This window comes from Oryzias latipes, chromosome 13, assembly GCF_053564925.1.
Source record: "Oryzias latipes strain Hd-rR chromosome 13, Olatipes_Hd-rR_3.1".
Classification (NCBI taxonomy): domain Eukaryota; kingdom Metazoa; phylum Chordata; class Actinopteri; order Beloniformes; family Adrianichthyidae; genus Oryzias; species Oryzias latipes.
Window position 1 is genome coordinate 11595613 of NC_136249.1, and position 17743 is coordinate 11613355.

Genomic DNA, 17743 nt, shown 5'->3' on the forward strand with positions numbered 1-17743 from the left:
TTTATGTCTTTATTGTTTAAGTGGCGAAACTATTTTACCACCGCGGATGTGCACATACGCTTTGCGTCTGAACCTTGGGCGGTTGACGTCAGGCGCTTTGTTACGGTCTCCCTCTTCCGCCATCGTTCCGTCGAGGTCGGGCTCAGCCGTGTGTCTGTTGAAAATGGCCGCGGATCCACTCTCTGTTTCTTCTAACGCGTCCACAAACAATGAAGGTATTCTTATAGGTGACAAAGTATATTCGGAAGTGTTTCTTACCATCGACAACTCGCTTGTACCGGATGAAAGACTCGCGACGACACCGTCGATGCTCGATGGCCTCGACCTGAGCACGGAGACCGACCTCCGCATCCTTGGATGCGAACTGATTCAGTCAGCGGGTATCCTTCTTCGGTTACCTCAGGTACAGTATTCAGAGTTGTAATTAACACTTTAACAAGCTGTCTGTGAAAGTTTACGTATTTTTAAATTACATTCGATTTGTACCAGTCATTGAGCGGCCTGGTTAGCTGCAGGTGGCTAATGCTAGCTTCTAGACGTCGGCATGGTGGAGTCAAAATGGCTGCACTCCATTGTAAAGACAAGGCCGGCTTATGTAAGAGCTACCAACAAGTAACACCATCAATTTCTTCTGACAGGTGGCCATGGCAACAGGACAAGTACTTTTCCATCGGTTTTTCTATTCCAAATCCTTCGTGAAACACAGTTTCGAGGTACGTAGCGCGCGAGCTGCTACAAGTGACCAACGTTACAGCTACGTTCGCGGTAGCCATATTGTTTCGTCATCCGTAATTACAGGTTTCTGTTTTTCTAAATCAAAGTGTCATTCGATATAGAAAAAAATATGTTCTTGTTGAAAAATCCCGAGTCACATGATAATACTTGAGCCGTTTTGGGTTAATGGAAATAATGTTGCGTAAGCTTTATAAGCCCAGTGTGAATAATAAGGAAATATTTGTCATCAGTTATTTAGTCAGTGTTGTCAGGACCAACTATGATGCTTTGTTATTTTAGCAACAAGCTGATACAAAGAGAACTTGTGCATAGATACGAGTTGAGAAACCTGATCAGCAGACGCGTCATTCTTTTGTAGTCGCCACAACAGTTTCTAAATACATTTCAAATATGTGTTTGTAAAAGGAGCATAGTAACTCATGGGTAGGAGGGTGCTACACTTTAGCCCCAAATGCCCTTGTTTTGCGTCCTTCAATTCTATCAACTCATGTAGGTGTCAGTTGTGACAAGGATTATCTGACATGTTACCAGTGGCTTTTTGTGATCTTTGTTTACCAGAATTTAGGGTCATCCACAGCACTGGGGGGTTCTTGGTATTCCTTTTACTTAATATTAGATAATTTATTATATTAAAATGGGTAGTTTAATTGCTCTTTGAGTGGATCATCAATATGCAAAAGTGCTCAATAACAGACTAATCCATTTTTAGTTAGCTAGGTTGTATACATGCTATGTTGGTGTTTATGTCCTTTTTTTCAAACTCTTTGGGTTTCTTTTTCTTTCTGTTTTTAGATTGTTGCTATGGCTTCCATTTACCTCGCCTCAAAGATTGAAGAAGCGCCACGGCGAATACGAGACGTCATCAACGTTTTCCACCACCTGCGACAGCTTAGAGGCAAAAAGTAAGTTGTCTTGTTAAATCTGCACTTCTGTGGTTTCGTGTATTTCACATGTTGCATCACTTGTTAAGTATTTTATTCTGCCGATCTTATTTTTTTCTGTGAAAGTGCTGTTTTGCTTATCCATGCACTCTAAACTTTTCAGTTCCAGCTTCACTGGTAGTTTCCAAACTGTTAAACTTTTGTTTTGGCATATGACTGAAACTCCCAGAAAGAAATTTCTATATTCAATTCAATTTGAAGTTAAAGACGAGGCACATGTGCTTTGTGTGTGCCTGATGTCTTTATGACAGTATTGTAGTTCTTGATATTAACTTAGATTCTTTTTTCCCTTGCAACCAACTAACAGCGACCAGCTACATTTACCAAAGCCTGGGTGATGTGGAATGGTACGTAAGATGAAGCAGTCGGCATGACAACCATGAGACGAGGGGGTCTCTGTCGTCCCCCCAGGCCCAACCCACCCCCTCCTGTGGGAGACTCCCGTGGTCTGAGCCACCGCGGGCACTGGGAACGGGGATGACAGGTTGGCCGAAGGTCCTTGGCCCGTGGGGCGCCTTGAGGACTCCTGTGGTTCTTTCTTAAGCTTTGGGTATCTATCTGTCATTCTGCGGACTGTTGGGTAATGTAGATTTCTTCTGACTGCTCCTCACCATGCATTGTAATCGCGCAGTTTGCACACTAGTCCATTCGCTGGCTGTAGTTCATGGCTTTAAAAAGAAATCTGTCATTGTTGGGTTAATCTCTCATTTATCTAATCCTCATTTATTTTATTGTTCTTTTTTATTTTTTTGAGAATTTAGTTTTTATTGAGGATCAGTGCATGCATGCAGTGTTCAGTTCTTATTTTTTGAAGTCTAATTGTGGCCAAGTTTAAACATACTGTGTGTCACTTTAAGTTTTAGGTTGTTTTTGCCGTCCTTATTTTTGTATTTTGTTCCTTAATGTTTTTGAATGTGTTCATTTAATGGCATTAGACACACACATCAGATTTTCTAATGAGCATCGCTTATGCAGAGAATGGCTGATATGATAAGGACGGGGCTTTATTGCTCTTCATGCACACGGACACTTGTTTTTGTTAAGCAACACTAAGCTCTTACATAAATAGAGGTGATGGTTCATGTCAAATTGACTAAAGTCTGAGAATTTCTGTATTTAAAATGGGATTTGTTGTGAATTTCTTAGATTGAACTTTATATTTTAAGTCTGGTAGATATTTATTCAAATGTTTGTACATCTAAGCATTTTTTGTTACAGTTAGAAAACGTTCTGAATGGTTTGTTGATGGTAATGTCTTAAAGGAAGGTAAAACATTGGTTACATAATTTTTATAGCGTTGTTTGTTCTTGTAGACTTTAGTTTGTAACGTAGCACTGACCCATGCTAATTTTTACACTGCATTTAGGTTGTTAGTCATGGGGACAGCTTTTTTCCGGTCCTAGGTTTAACACAGGTTACATTTCTTTTAAAGCTGTGGATCAGGGCGATTGAGATGGGGGCAGTCTACAGATTCCTAAAGCTTTGTTTGAAACCACAGGAGTCCACAATCCCACCACACTGTCAGGCATGCAAACAGTGTACCTAGTTGCTTTGAGTTGGTTGGAAAGGGAACCAAGAGTGCAAGGATCCAAAAAAGCACTTTCTTCTCTTTGTTACAAAAAGACAAAACCCCTTTTTTATTTGAATTCTTTTAAAAATAGGACCCCAAGTCCATTGATACTTGATCAAAACTACATTAATACCAAAAACCAAGTGATCAAAGCGGAGCGACGGGTCCTTAAGGAGCTGGGCTTCTGTGTTCATGTCAAGCATCCACATAAGGTGAGCCAAAGCCACACTTTTACTTATAGCCTCATTTTAACCCATGCTAAGGCAGCTGCTCAGGACCATTTGTCATCATTCAGTTCTTAATAAATACACTTCTCTGCAAAGGGCTTTCTACTGACATGTTTGCTGTGTGTTCTAGATAATCGTCATGTACCTCCAAGTCCTGGAATGTGAGAAGAACCAGCCTCTAGTTCAGACGGCCTGGTAAGTTCTGGCTTTTTTATAATCTAGTTTTTTTTTCCAAGCACCCTCCATAATCATCCCCACAGCGACAGCCTTTATCATGTCTGCCAGACGTACCGCCAGACCTAGGCTTAATGCGGAGTTGAACAAGTTTCAAACAGTTGAATTCCTGGTGAGGACTTGATGACTCCTCAGGATCTTGTTACGGTGTCGCTCGTCACATTAAATATAGCAGTCGGACGTTACTCAGGTGCTCATACTGGAAGCTAGCATTTTGAAACGTGCTCTAAAACAGATTCACTCTGTCCTGACTGCAGCATTTTTCTAAACGACTGAAGCGTTTATGCAGCAAAGCCTTTTTTAACGTGTCTCACTCTCGTCTGCCCTTGCATAGCTTTCTGTGTAGTCTGTTTGATTTACCCAGAGAACTCGGTTTAACTTTGTCCTTTCTCTCTACTCTTTGATTAAAGGGTAGTCCATGCTGGTAAGTCACATAAAGAACCTCTGAACTCTGCCTCCTCCAACCACATGACCTCAGGAAGCTCCCCCCATTGGTTGGCTGCCCTTCTCCTGACAGCCATTCCCAATGCCGAGATTCACTGAAGGGGGCGGGCGAGCCTTTCCCTACAGCCAGCATCGTCTTGTTTTCTCTTGGGTGTCCAAAAGGATTTGTATTTTTTGGTCTTGCTCCAAGATCTCGGTTGTGATTCCTTTGTCCAAATAGCTGCAGATAGATTCGTATGCTGTCTTGTTTTTAGTTTACTTGCATTTAAAAATGAAGTAAACTTAGCCAGATTAAAATATATATTTATATATATTTTTTAACTTGCCCATTTTACCTGCCCAGTTTAACATTGAGAGTAGACTGAAATTTCTCATGCCCAACTTACATGGTGTGTAGACATGTCTGTCTTGCAGGCTGATCCAGTCCAAAGATTTTGGCTCCACGGATCTGTTCCAGCCGCGCAGCAGTCAGAATCCAATGGCCATGTTGTTTCTTGAGGCTTCAGCATGTCGTTTTGACTATGACCGGTTCTCTAGGCCATATTTCAATAACGTTTGAACTTAGAAAAAAAGATTCTGACTGGAACCATGTAAACACATAGGTATGACATGACACGCCAAACATGCTGCTTTCAATCAGGAAATGAAGCAACTTTTAGGATGTGGGCAAAGTCTCCAGAGTTTACAAAACACCAGCAGCGTTTTTTTCTCTTCACAAGTTAGGATTGTGATATTTTATAAATGATATCATCCCCCCCCATTTTTGTATTTATGACTTCTATGTTTCTGGAGAGCATAGACGATCCCATCACTGTTTAACTCACAGTCGTGCATTTTATGTTGTAGACTTCACCACTAGGGAATTCTTGGACACGCCATCTTTATGTTTATATCACTCACCTTAGGTAGTGAAGACGATTGTGTGACTGAACACACCACACACTGGGGATTGTTGCCTAACTCGATCTGTGGGGGCCAGTTTTAAGTGTGACATCGTGTTGATGTCCGGTCCATTCATTAGCTCATGCATGCTGACAAACATGCTCTTCATGTTTGTACCTATCAAACCCCAAATCTGGAACTGCTGGTAGCTGCTTTCTTTTCCTGCATTTTCCCCAAACTTACAAGGCATGTATCATCATTTGATTCCATCTCTGTGTCCTAAAGTTTCTTTTGTTTTTTTTATTCTTTGCTATTACATTTCCCGCATTTCTTTCTGTGACATGCTGTCTTCCTGTGGATGCCCGAGAGAGAAAAGGACAAAGTTAAACAGGATTCACTTTAAAAGGCTTAAGTGTGATGTTTGTATTGATGGATCAGGAAAACTCTTTATTTCTCCAACCCAAGAAAATTGAGCTTTGTTTTTTTTATTTTTTATTTTTTTACCAACACATTACTGAAGTAATTACTGATCATAAGACATTAATCCTGCAGTGCGTAGTTAGGGGCGGTTGTAGGAATGAAGGAGAAGTGGCTTTGGTTAGAGATGCTATGTTTTTGTTGGTCTGTTTTTTTCCATTACAGGAACTACATGAATGACAGTTTAAGGACCAATGTGTTTGTGAGATTCCAGCCGGAGACCATCGCTTGTGCCTGCATCTATCTAGCTGCCCGAGTTTTGCAGGTACCACCACCAGCCAATCACTTCAATGCGTTTTCATTTTATGGGTGCATCCCTGTGTGGTGAGTGTTTATTCATTTGTTTTCCTTCACAGATCCCCCTGCCATCCAAACCTTACTGGTACCTGCTTTTTGGGGCCAGTGAAGATGAAATCAAAGAAATCTGTGTGACGACGCTGAGACTGTACGCGAGGAAAAAAGTAAGTGTTGCCAATTTCCTGCCTTATCTGTAATAAATCCCACATAAATGTGCAGGGAATTTGGCTTTGTTCTCAATGTAATTTTCATCCAATATTAAGAAACGCGGAACAGGTGAAGTTTTTGATCATAAGTCTTGAAAGCAGCACAAACGTAGTCTTTAGTTTTCTTTGACTAAACGGTATTTTTCCTCTCCCAGCCCAACTATGAGCAGCTGGATAAAGAGGTGGAGCGGCGGAAAGTTTTCCTGGCAGAAGCTAAGCTGAAGGCCAAAGGCCTGAATCCTGATGGTACTCCTGCCCTGTCCACACTGGGGGGGTTCTCCCCCGCGTCCAAACCGTGCTCCCCGAATGTGGCCAAATCGGAAGAGAAGTCTCCAAATCCTCCCACAATCAAAGCGGTTAAAAAAGAGCAAGACAGCAGAACCCAAGTCAACAAAAGTCCACCCAACGGGTAAGAAACTAACATGACTGATCGAGTCATGCGTGTGCTGCAACACCAGACGATCACTCAGCTTTGATTTCAGTTTTGGACTTTTCCACGAGCTGATAATTATAAATAGGTGGTTAATATACGTTTATCCAGAAGCAGGAGGAATGGTCATTGTGGTGACGACTTCTAATGTGAACATTTATCATTTTTACAAACAAAAGTTACACATATAATCAGCTAAATTCTCAACAAACAAACCAAAACTTCTCTTGGTGGATATTTGACAAATGAAGCATTCTGATGTGATTCTAAATGAAGTCTAATAAATGCCTTTATTCTTAATCCATGACACCATTTATGGGGGAGCTGGATGGGTTGATGTTTCAGAAGAATAAAACATTTCATGATCCAAGCACAAATTTTGGCCTGCATGTCCCCTCTTTCAGAAAAAGACATTAGCCGCGAGAAAAATCCTAAATAGCAGCCGTTTGTAAAGTCGGCGGCCATAAACGTCATTGTTACCAAAAAATGTAGTGTCTTTTAGCCCCAGTCTCAACAATATGGGCTGTTTGTGCACCAGTGCAGCCTCTAAACTAGAGGAGTGTTTATTATCTATTTTGTTTTCTCGTGGCCACTATGCTTTTCTGAAAGAGGGGATCCTTCAGTGTGTTCATGCCAAATTTTGTGCCTGTACCACAATTACTTAAATAATTGCTCTACTATCAGAACGGAAACTATTATCCAAAGTTCCTTTCTTAGAGAAATGTTTCATTTTCTTAAAAGAACAGGACGAGAACTGTTTTTACTCTAGCCAGTCTGAGCTTAATATAAAACTTTTCTTAAAACTAGATCAGATTTTCCTCAGACCTGCAGTTTATGGATGAATAAATGCCCCATTTCAAACGTCTGAATGAATGTCTGAGTGCAGCTGTTTCAGAGGAGTTCACGTCGTCTGTTCTGATTTAACACTAAATATCAGGAACTAGCCTTAACAAACTTTAAGAGCTTCTGTTTGTGGTCTCTACAGTTTAAAAAAGGAGGCAAAGATTGGAAGGAACAGCAGAAGTGGAAGTCGTTCTCGATCAAGAACGCGATCGCGCTCAAGATCCCGCTCCCCTCGCAGACAGTAAGAAAAATTCCTGAAAGTTTTAACCGCACTCACCAGCTGGGATTGCTGTGCATCACTTTGCTAACCTAGACCAGTCCTCGTGTTCCTGTTCTTAACATGCTTCAGTCCAGCATTTTGTTTCTGTATGTTAACTATCATTGACCCCCCCCCCCCCCCCCCCCTATCTCTCCCGTCCATTTTTTTCGTTTTTTTTTTCTCTTGCAGCTGTCAGACTCATTTAACAACAGTTACAGTTCTTTATGACACTGTTGAAAAGGAAGCCACTCGAGTGGATTTAGGCTTTTGTTTCTTTAACCAGCTAATGATGCATGCAGAGCCGCCCCATGAAACTGCTTTATAAAGAAAAAAAACTCAGTAAAAGCAACAAGCTGGTCTGGATGGCTCTATAGATCTATATTTGGCATACGTACAATGAAATTAAAAGTGCCTTCTGGCTTTAAAAAAAAACACAAAACCTTCCACTAAAATAATACATAAAACTACATTAAAAAGTGCTTGAATATGTGTTAAAATAGTTAAAAACCAGAGAAATAATAATAAATATATTTATTATGAAAAGAGCTCCTAAACTATAATTTATGAGAAGAGATCCAGGTTTAGTGTTTGAAATGTTTATGACAGTTGGATAAAAACTGTTCTGGAATCTTTTTGTCCGTACTTGACCTGCAGCGTTTGCCTGAAGGCATCGGGTCAAGCGGGGACTGTCCGGGGTCTGAAGCGTCTTCACGCCGTTTGGTTCTGAACGTGTGTTGGAGGCGTACGCGCTGATGTGTGCACCATTTGCGTCTGTTTTTCTTCTGCAGTTATAACAGCAGAAGGAGCCACTCTGGGACTTACAGCTCGCGGTCCCGCTCCCACAGCCGCAGCCCGTCACCTCGCCGACATCAGCACTCGCCTCTCGTCCCCCCTCTCAAGTCCAAATCCAGCCACCATAGCAACAGTGACTCCAAGCTCAGTGGCCGCCACAGCATCAGCGGGGGCGGAGGCTCCGGGCACAAGAGGAAGCGCTCTCGCTCAAGATCCCGGACTCCTGTCAAAGTGGACCGAGAGCGCGAGAGGGAGCGCGAAAGAGACCGCGGCTCGTTTGAAGTCTCCTTAAAGAAACACAAACACGAGCGAGGAATGGGACACAGAGACCGGAGGGACAGGGAGAGGTCTCGCTCGTACGACAGGGACAGAGACAGGGAGCGGAGCCACAAAAGCAAACACCATAGCAGCAGCAGCGGCGGGCACTCAGGACACGGCCGCCACAGGCGCTGAGGCACAGCAACGGGCAGGTCTGGGGCTGATGCTCGCACCATTCGCGACACTCTCGGTCAATTTATTCTTTTTATCCATCAGGAAAATAAAAACACACTGCCTTAAGTTCAACAAGCTGTTGAGATTCCTAGACGTGTTGACGGCAGCTTTGTGCTGCAGGTTAATGTGATGAAAACAAGGCAGACTTTCTCCTCAATCATTTGATTAGAGTTGGTTCTCTGCTATCCATTACATCCCTGAAAAAGCAGATAGAAACATTCTGGTTATTTGATGGAAGCCCTGCAGAACTCACGTTAACCACGAGTGTCATGGCGTAGAGCAGCATCAGCCCCAGAGCGGCCTCCTTCCCACGCAGTTCTACTCTTCAAACACCTAAGAAACCATCAAGCCGCTTTTTGTGTTTCGGGGTCAAAGGTGTAAAGTTACCATTTTTTGGGGGAAAACAATTATTTACAGTGTAAACGATTGGTACCCACTGACTAAATATGAATGCTTTGATTTATAAAAGCGAACTCTTCAGTGGAAAGGTGGAATATGTTCAATGTTAAAAAACCTTCAGGAAAAGTCAACATGTTTGCACATGGAGGGCTGACAGTGTTTTTTGGTTCCTTTTGTTTGTTTATTTTGTACTGGACAGGTTTATGTTGCTTCAATAAGAAAACTGGTTATGCTTTAGTTATCTTTATATATATTTTTTCTCTTCCAGCAGGAAAACCGGACTTGATTTGGAAAAGAGAACTTTTAAGATTTGCTATTTGTAACACTGGTTTTTAGTCTGCACGTCTCTGCCCAATTTTTATTCATGAATAAAAGAGTAATGCCACTAAACTTTGACCTGTGCTGAATGTTAAGTCAGAGAAACAAAACTGAGTGAACCGTGACGGAGCAAGAGGAATAGGAGGCAGAACGACAGAAGTGCAGTTTAGTCTTTCTGTCACCAGATGGCGCTGTCGGTCTGCAGTCAACTGCTTTGTGCAGCAATTCAAACTTCACAGCGGTGGGTTTAAAAAAAATAGTTGAAGCAGAGATTAGCAGATGCATATACATTTAAAATGGCCTTCAATGCTGATTTAAAAAAATATATATATAGTATAAATAGTATGTAAACAAAAATAGTGTAATCTGGGATCACTGAGGTGACAGCTGTACAATCTGCAGGAGTAACTGACGAGATTGATGTATTTTCTGTGAGGATTTTATGAAAGGAGGCATTTTGCGTTTTGCTGGAAGAAAAAATCAGAACTATGTGACAATGTTGGTGTTATGACTGTTTATCAGAAAAAATGTGTCTCCAAAAATCCCCTTCTGCCATTTCTATTCAGATGAGTTTTAAAAAGCAGTTTTGGTTGAATCATTTGAAAAGTTCCTGAGTTTTGAAGATAAAACTGTCAGGCACCCTTCTCAATGTTCAAAAAGTTAAACATTTTAAAATTTGAACCAGTTAAATAGGTAAAGGTTCCAGATGTACAACAAAACAAAACCCAATAAAGGGTCACACAACGAGGCTTCTCCTTCAGTCTGCGCTTCCACACGGTTCATGGCTGCAGATCCGTGTTTTTCTGAACATTTGCTGCTGCAAACTGCTTTCAAAAGGAGCCGAAGAACGAGTTCATCCTTCAGATTTATTTGACGATCATCTCAGAAGAAAAGTAAACATGCAACAGGCCAGTGTTACAATCAAATTCAATTTCACATTAAATCAGAGAAGTGAAACACAAGTCCACACATGACAGCAATGTTGCAAAACAATAAATATAAAACAAATCACACGAATCCAGTGACGTAAGAGAAACATGTATAAATCAGATCTGATTTGTTTAGCTCAATCCCACCCGCTTCACACTGTTTTGATGGTCCAGCAGTCTTCCGGTTGGATGGTTTTGTGCTTCGGAGCAGGAGGAGGCGTTCACTGCCCTCCAGTGTCGGACACTCGGCTACAGTACGACAGCTGCTCCCTGAACGGCTCAGACGCAGAAAACCGTTCATGCCAGCAAGAACAGCCCTTCCAGCCCAACATGGCAGCTCCACATTCAAAACACAAGACCATCAACAGGAAAAGGATGCTGGGCAGAAAAAAAATGTTTTTCACATTATGAGTTGTAAGTATTGACCTAAAGACCTTTCAAGTGTTCAATGTGAGATCTTATTGCAAACATTCATGTTTATATCCCGTTTGGACTTGAGCCGCCCTCAAACGCTTGTGGGTCATAAATGAGAGGAATGAGGAGGGAATATAGGATGACAAATTGTGTATATGAGAACTGGACTGAGTGACTCCTCCCCCCTGGCGGTCCAAACAGGAAGTACCTGCTGGCTCATAAAAGCCAAAATCAGAAACTAACAGGTATTACTCTGTCATTCTGTTGGTCAGAAGAACCATTATTGCTCTTATGCCTTTTTTTTTAAACATTAAACATTGATAATCCAAACATTTTGTCATATTTATCTGTAGTAGTAATAATAACATTGATACATTTTATTAATTAGGCTTCTGGACACTCATTGCCTTCCAAAAGAAAAGAGTCAAAGAAAAAATAACTACAACAATTGCAATTAAAATACACGTTAAAAAGCAGAGTGGGTGGTAGAATCATGAGTCAGCTTTTGTAATTAGAGAGGTTTAGAGCGACTGACTGCTCTGCCCCCCGTGGTGACCATGCGACTGGTAGAAACAACCAGCTGGGGGGGGGGGGGGGGGCAGATGAGGAGTGCAAGCTATGCAAGTCATAAACTGACCAATCAGATGCCTCGATAATAAAGTAGATGGTGCCTGCTGCTGATCCCCCACGTCGAACGTTCAAAGTGTTTGATAAATTCTCCCAGTTCTCATATACCCCTTGTGCTATCCTATGGGGTCCAGATGACCCCACCCTTGCATTGACATGTTCTCCCTACTATGACAAAGGTGGATAAAGGTGGAAAGATTTCATGTAATCCACGGACACCAGTGAAGATCACAAATCATTGAAGAAAAAAGGTTCAGCGCACTGTCTAGTTGGGTCTAGATGACCCAACTCCCAATGTTAAAGTGCCTAAGATAGCAGAAGGGTTAAAGATCTCTGATCAGCTGAACGGGCTTACAGCGCTGCATGCCCTCTAAAGTAATAATGAAGCTTTCATTAAAACGGTATTTAATCGGAGGTAACTTCATCAGAAAATCCTGCAGAAATAATTTCATTTGTGAATTTATACGTACGTTTCTTTTTGGCTCAAAAAAAAAATAGAAAATGAAAAAAAAATAGAAATTCCTTTTCTGGCAAAAACTACAGCAGGTTCATTCAGTGATTTCGATTTTTAAAGATAGTTTGAGTCAATGAAATCATCATCATTTCTAATCATCATCACCCATCAGATCACAGATTTAATGGGCTTTCTTAAGTATAAACACAATCACAGATTTAACACTTGGAAACAAAACTTCTCAAAAGTGCAGTGTAAAACTTTAACATTACTAATATTTTTCCCAAAACATAAAAATAAATTAACGGATCGCTGAAGATGAAGCAAAAAACCCACTGAAAGTGAGGGGATTTTCACATGGAAACCATTATTTCTTTCCTTTTCTTTTTTAACTTTTTCATCAACTAAACAATTGGATAAGAGCATAAAACCTCAGATTTTAATGTAACAATAAGGGGTTATTTAGCTTCAGACACATCAGGTGCATATTTGTATAAACCCCTTTTGTATTTGAGGCCAAAATTTATTTTGAAAAATTTAATGTTATTTTACCCAAATGCGTCAGTCTGGACAATTAAATTACAATTTGAAGTTCTGTTAATCCCTAACCCTGGAAAAAGAATCTGTTATTTTAAAACAAAAAAGCCTACAGTTGTCTTAATTAATGAATTCACAGATTTATGTTACTGTTACTAAGCCATCAAACTCTCAATGACACTTTGGCGTTTCTTATTTTACTTTAGGTTTAACCTCCACATTGGGTAGGACTACTCTAAAAATTAGTTAAATTTACAAGTTTGACACGAAAACATGATCTAACAGAAATTAATTCACATTTTAGAACATTTTGTCTCTATTTTTATTGCCTCTGACTGAAGCAACGTTTTTACAGAGAATTGACACAAAAAACTTCTTAAATAACCTGGAAGTCTTCAGTTTTGCTGCTAATCGATTGTATTTCTCACTTTTTAGGTGTTTTTCTGTGAGTTCATGTTCAGTGTATCAGAATCTGGCGCCTCTGTCAGTGTTTCTCCTTTACTTCTACTGCAGAGGAAACAAAATAAAGTCTGCTGTATGGACCTTGGCACTATGAAAGGCTGCACTGTAAAACGGCTGGAGATGTTATACTAAACCACAGCTGAGAGTTGACCCAAATGTTTAACATGTCCCGTTTAGCTGTGAGCAGTTTGGTTCCTTAAAAAACTATTGGAGCAGTTTATTGCAGCTTTGCACCTATGGACTCATCCACTGAATTCACTGTGGTGTTGCTTAGGCTTGGCTGGGAATCTGTTTCTCCTTCAATGCATTTGCACAGTGCCATAAAAGGTGGAAGAGTCAAAGGTTGCATTCAGACTGGACACATTAGGTTTGCCTAAGGTGAACCAGAGTTTGTTTCCCCTGATAATCCGGAACAAATCCTCAGTCTGAATACAACCAAGTAGACCCTGGTCCGGGACCAGGAACCGCTCTCTGACCCATCTTTGGAGGTGGTCTTTGGTTGTTTCCAATCGGACTGAGCTTCGGTTCGCTCTGAGATTCCTCTGTCTGAATATGTTCCGTGCTCAGAGCGGAACAACTGAACCAAACCGGCCACCGTAGCCGGGCATTGTGGAACGTAAACAGGGTAGGAAGGCAGAAAGCATGAGCAGGAGACAAATGTGGAACAACTTTGAGACAGCGACTCATTGAAATGTGGTCGGATCAATGCAGGCTCATTAAAACGACTTTTAACGTGACAAACATTGCTTTTCACACGGTTTTCCCAACAATCTATGTGTCATAAACCCTTTCAGTGACCCTTATCGGCCTCCTTGCAGCATTCTTCTACTGAACCAAAGAAGCAATAAAGAGGGTTGTACTTGGGGTCAAAATCAGTCTGTGAGATGTACAGTTTGAACAAGTGAACTATCCCGACAAGGGCTGCAGAGCGCAGAACTTCCATTCATTTTTCCCTGGTTGCTTTGCCCCGCCCTCATAAATCCTGGCCAATGACTAAAGAGATCTTTAGTCAAGTGGTTTTGTTTACAAGCTTCAGGAATTGATCCGGATCAAATTAAGCAGACCTGGTCAGGACCAACTGACTTTCCCAGTGTCAATACACCCCAACTCTCGGTAACGAAGATAAAATCCCTTCTGTTGCACTAAAAGATTTCTTTACAAGCTTTCCTCCTAAAAACTAAACAAAGTGCCCCTCCTTATCTGATCATCACAAAACTTATTTTTGTTTCTCTTAAACCGACCAAAATCATGGGTTCTACAGAAACAGATCTCATCCTTCCAAGATTTCAGCTGTTGTTGTCAATGCCAGGTTTGAACATTTGCTGCTTCTGTTTGTGTGGAAATCCGAGAAAAACAAACTCCCATTTACTCAGTTTGACCGTCTAGTGAACCTTGCCGACTGTAACGCCGATCTCTGCTGCATAGATACTGAAAACCCTTGATACTTGTTGGGCTCGTCCATCCAGAGTCTTGGTTTCCAACCTGCATCTCTTCAGGATTGTTGCTTGGTTTAAACAATCCTGCTCCATCGTTGTTGAGCACCACAAAGGGGAGGAACTACCTGTGTGGACGTGGCTCTCACAGGTAGGTGGTAGCCTCTCTGTTCTCCCTCTCTTTGGCCTGAGCCACGGCCACATTGATGCACTGCAGCCACTCCTCTGTGTGCTTCTCGTCCTGCGCCTTCAGCACGTACGTCTTGCTGTCGGTGAAGATCTCGAAGGCCCGCGGCAAACCCCGATCCCTGCGCTTTTTTGTGACCACCTAAGATAAAAAAAAACACAACGTGAAGGCGATGGACTTATCTTCACTTTTGTGTCAGGATTTGGAAATATGATGATATGTCATTTCTCTTTTACTTGTGCTTGTTTTTGTGTGTTTTATTATGAGGGGTTTATTTAATGATTTTATTTCATATGTGGGGTTTGTTTTTATTGTATTCTTGTTTGTTTTATATGGAAAGCACCTTGAGCTGTCTGTTTGACATGAAAGGTGCTTTATAAATAAAATTAATTTGAATTTGAATTTGAAAACGACTAATCTTTGTAGACCAAGTTGACCATAAAGCAATAAGCTTTAATACTGCCAGATGTCTACATTAAATTGTTAAAACTAACATTTCTTTTATACAATAAAATTCAAACAAAGGATAGACAAAAAAAAGTTAAAACAAAAACAAAATAACAAGTAAGCCAGCATATTTAGCAATTAGGCCAGCATAATATATAGCAAATGTTTCATCATCAACATATCAGACTGTGCTTTACGCATATTAGAAAAGATGGCATTAACTGCCATAAATGGTTTCATACTAATTCTAAAACAATTTATTTAACAAATAACATGGAGTTTTTTAAGCATTTGACCAATCAAATGGAGCCCTGTTATGGTAGGCGCCAACCTCCTATGCTGACATGGTCATTTGGAGAATAATTTAAGTTATAATGACTTTTATTTAAACACAACTTGGAAATGATGTATTAGTTTTAGTGTTTTGCTATTTGTCTTATTATCTCATGTCATATCGTCATTGCAATATTGATTACTTTTCCTCATATCATGCAGCCCTTTTAGCAATAACTTCAAAAAAAAGGAGGATGTCAGTCACCTTGACACTCTGCACTTTGCTCAGCTCAATAGGAAAATCCTCCAGCTCGTCCTTCTGTGGGGAGAACAAAAACGCTTCACACCGAGCAGCAGAAGGCCCAAACCCCTCGAATTTGCATCTGGTCCCGTTTTGCACAATCGGAGCACAAAGAAAGATTTGTGTTCCTGATTACTCCATCACAGTCAGCATCCTTACATTGTTTCCAGGATGTCTAACCTCAACACAAACCAAAAGCGGAACGAACAATACAACCTTTTTGTTCTGTGGGTTTTTTTTGTTTTTTTTTGGGAAGGGGGGCAGTAAATTCAACAACACTAGTCTTGCCCTCCTCTGGTTTCTGTTGAGTGTTTGTTTTCTCAAACGTGGTTCTCTTTTTACCTCAGTTAGTAGTTCCAATCAAACATCCAGAGAAAGCTGCAGGACCCAGTGAAATGGTCCACATCCTTGCTGGGGTGTGTTTATGTGATTTCTGCGCGTTCACATGAAGCCCACTTAGTTCCAGCTGTGCTGAAGGTCTGTTTCCTACTAAAGTCTTATTGTGAAATTGTTGTTATGTGGAAACTACGGAACTTAAAGCTGTTGATCAGCTGACAGACTATAAAAAAAATCACAAGGACCTCATTTAAACTGTTGTGTTTTCTCAAAATTAAGAATTCGATTGAAGCAAAACCTTTTTAGAAACATGTTTTCCATAGACATTACAGACATTGCCACATTAAATATTATTGTGGGGGGAAACAACTAACTGATATACCAACAGGTCCTGTGCCGGCTGATTTTTGTCAGTCCCCCGTAAAAAGATCAGAGAGGTCTGTAATGTTCATCATTGATACACTTCAACTGTGAGAGACGGAATGTAAAACAGAATCCAGAAAATTACATTGTTTGTTTTTTAAAGAATTTATTGCTATAATGATGCACAACAAGAAAAAGAATTGTTCCACACAGACCTGTTAAGAAGCTCTTCTATCCTCCACTGGTTACCTATATTATTGCCACCTGTTGGTTCTCTGTTTAACCCTTGTGCTATCCTAGGCACTTTAACATTGGGAGTTGGGTCATCTAGACCCACTAGACAGTGCTCTGAACCTTTTTTCTTCAATGATTTGTGATCTTCACTGGTGTCCATGGATTACATGAAATCTTTCCACCTTTATCCACCTTTGTCATGGTAGGGAGAACACGTCAATGTAAGGGTGGGGTCATCTAAGATAGCACAAGGGTTAAGAGACACCTGTCCACACCCTAAACAGTCAGATTGCAACCTCTCTACCATGACCAAGACCAGAGAGCTGTCAAAGGACACCAGGGACAAGTAATGAGAAGAGATCAACTGTTGAATCAGTTATTAGGAAATAGAAGAAATGCAAGATCACTGACAATTTTCTCTCCGCCATGCAAGAATTCACCTGGTGAGGAAGCAGCCCAGAACTATATGGGGGAAAACTGGTCAGTGAGCTGAAGAGAGTTGGGACTACAGCTGTCTTCAGCTGATCACATGTAAGGATCCTGACTACCCTGTCTCTCCTTTGATGATGTCATGCCTGTTATTGACTCCTCCCTGCCTGACCCTGATCTAGCTTTGTGGATTTTGAGCTGAGCTAATAAACCTGCTGCATTTGGATCCAGCCGTCTGCCTGTTCTTGTGACGGAGTCAATATTGCAGCACATTTAACCCTTGTGCTATCTTAGATGACCCCACCCTTACATTGACGTGTTCTCCCTACCATGACAAAGGTGGATAAAGGTGGAAAGATTTCATGTAATCCATGGACACCAGTGAACATCACAAATCATTGAAGAAAAAAGATTCAGAGCACTGTCTAGTGGGTCTAGATGACCCAACTCCCAATGGTAAAGTGCCTAGGATAGCACAAGGGTTAAACACGTGGATAATGTGTCAGTGAGTGAAGTTAAGGGTTCCCAGCATGACTTGTCTTGTGAGTCAGTGGAAAATAGGAGTCAATTTGTAGTTTGATTTTGGGATGTTTTAAACTTTCCAGAATTTGGAAACAGTTAGAACTTTGGTAGCGAAATTCCCAAAAGAAAAAAAAAAAATCGTCTTTCCAAACAACAAAAGCTTTTGTCAATCAAAATAATATACTGACAAACCCTGAAAACATATTTTTGCACATGTCCAGAAAGTAATGATGGCTTTTTTTAAACCAC

At 40.9% G+C, this 17743-nt stretch overlaps 2 protein-coding genes across 5 annotated transcripts in view; one reads left to right on the forward strand and one right to left on the reverse strand.

Moving 5' to 3' along the window:
- The first annotated feature begins 59 nt into the window (after window positions 1–59).
- ccnl1a (cyclin L1a) lies at window positions 60–9618 on the forward strand. 3 transcript variants are annotated; one of them, XM_004075833.5, is made up of 10 exons: window positions 60–403; window positions 639–713; window positions 1528–1637; window positions 3338–3458; window positions 3604–3668; window positions 5676–5775; window positions 5867–5971; window positions 6169–6422; window positions 7429–7527; window positions 8334–9618. In XM_004075833.5, the coding sequence occupies exons 1-10, from the start codon at window positions 164–166 to the stop codon at window positions 8788–8790; spliced, it is 1626 nt and encodes a 541-aa protein (XP_004075881.1). In that variant the 5' UTR covers window positions 60–163; the 3' UTR covers window positions 8791–9618. The 3 variants fall into 3 exon arrangements, with proteins under 3 accessions (XP_004075881.1, XP_011481155.1, XP_020564087.1); XM_011482853.4 differs by lacking the exon at window positions 7429–7527 and having other exon boundaries at window positions 66–403; XM_020708428.2 differs by lacking the exon at window positions 639–713 and having other exon boundaries at window positions 83–403.
- Window positions 9619–10393: 775 nt separating this feature from the next.
- veph1 (ventricular zone expressed PH domain-containing 1) overlaps window positions 10394–17743 on the reverse strand; it is a 76150-nt gene continuing 68800 nt past the window's right edge. For both annotated transcript variants that reach the window (XM_023961681.2, XM_020708427.2), the window contains exons 14-15: window positions 15575–15628; window positions 10394–14730 (exon numbers count right to left, since the gene is read on the reverse strand). In XM_023961681.2, the coding sequence (XP_023817449.1) occupies window positions 14548–14730; window positions 15575–15628 (237 nt within the window). In that variant the 3' untranslated portion in view covers window positions 10394–14547. The remainder of the gene's footprint in view (window positions 14731–15574; window positions 15629–17743) is intronic.

What these genes read in the sequence shown, in the direction of transcription:
- ccnl1a (XM_004075833.5), top strand. Translation starts at nt 164, where the DNA reads ATGGCCGCGGATCCACTCTCTGTTTCTTCTAACGCGTCCACAAACAAT. An exon ending in TCGTGAAACACAGTTTCGAG is followed by an intron (nt 714 to 1,527) that starts GTACGTAGCGCG and finishes TTCTGTTTTTAG; the next exon opens with ATTGTTGCTATGGCTTCCAT. An exon ending in GACTGTACGCGAGGAAAAAA is followed by an intron (nt 5,972 to 6,168) that starts GTAAGTGTTGCC and finishes TTCCTCTCCCAG; the next exon opens with CCCAACTATGAGCAGCTGGA.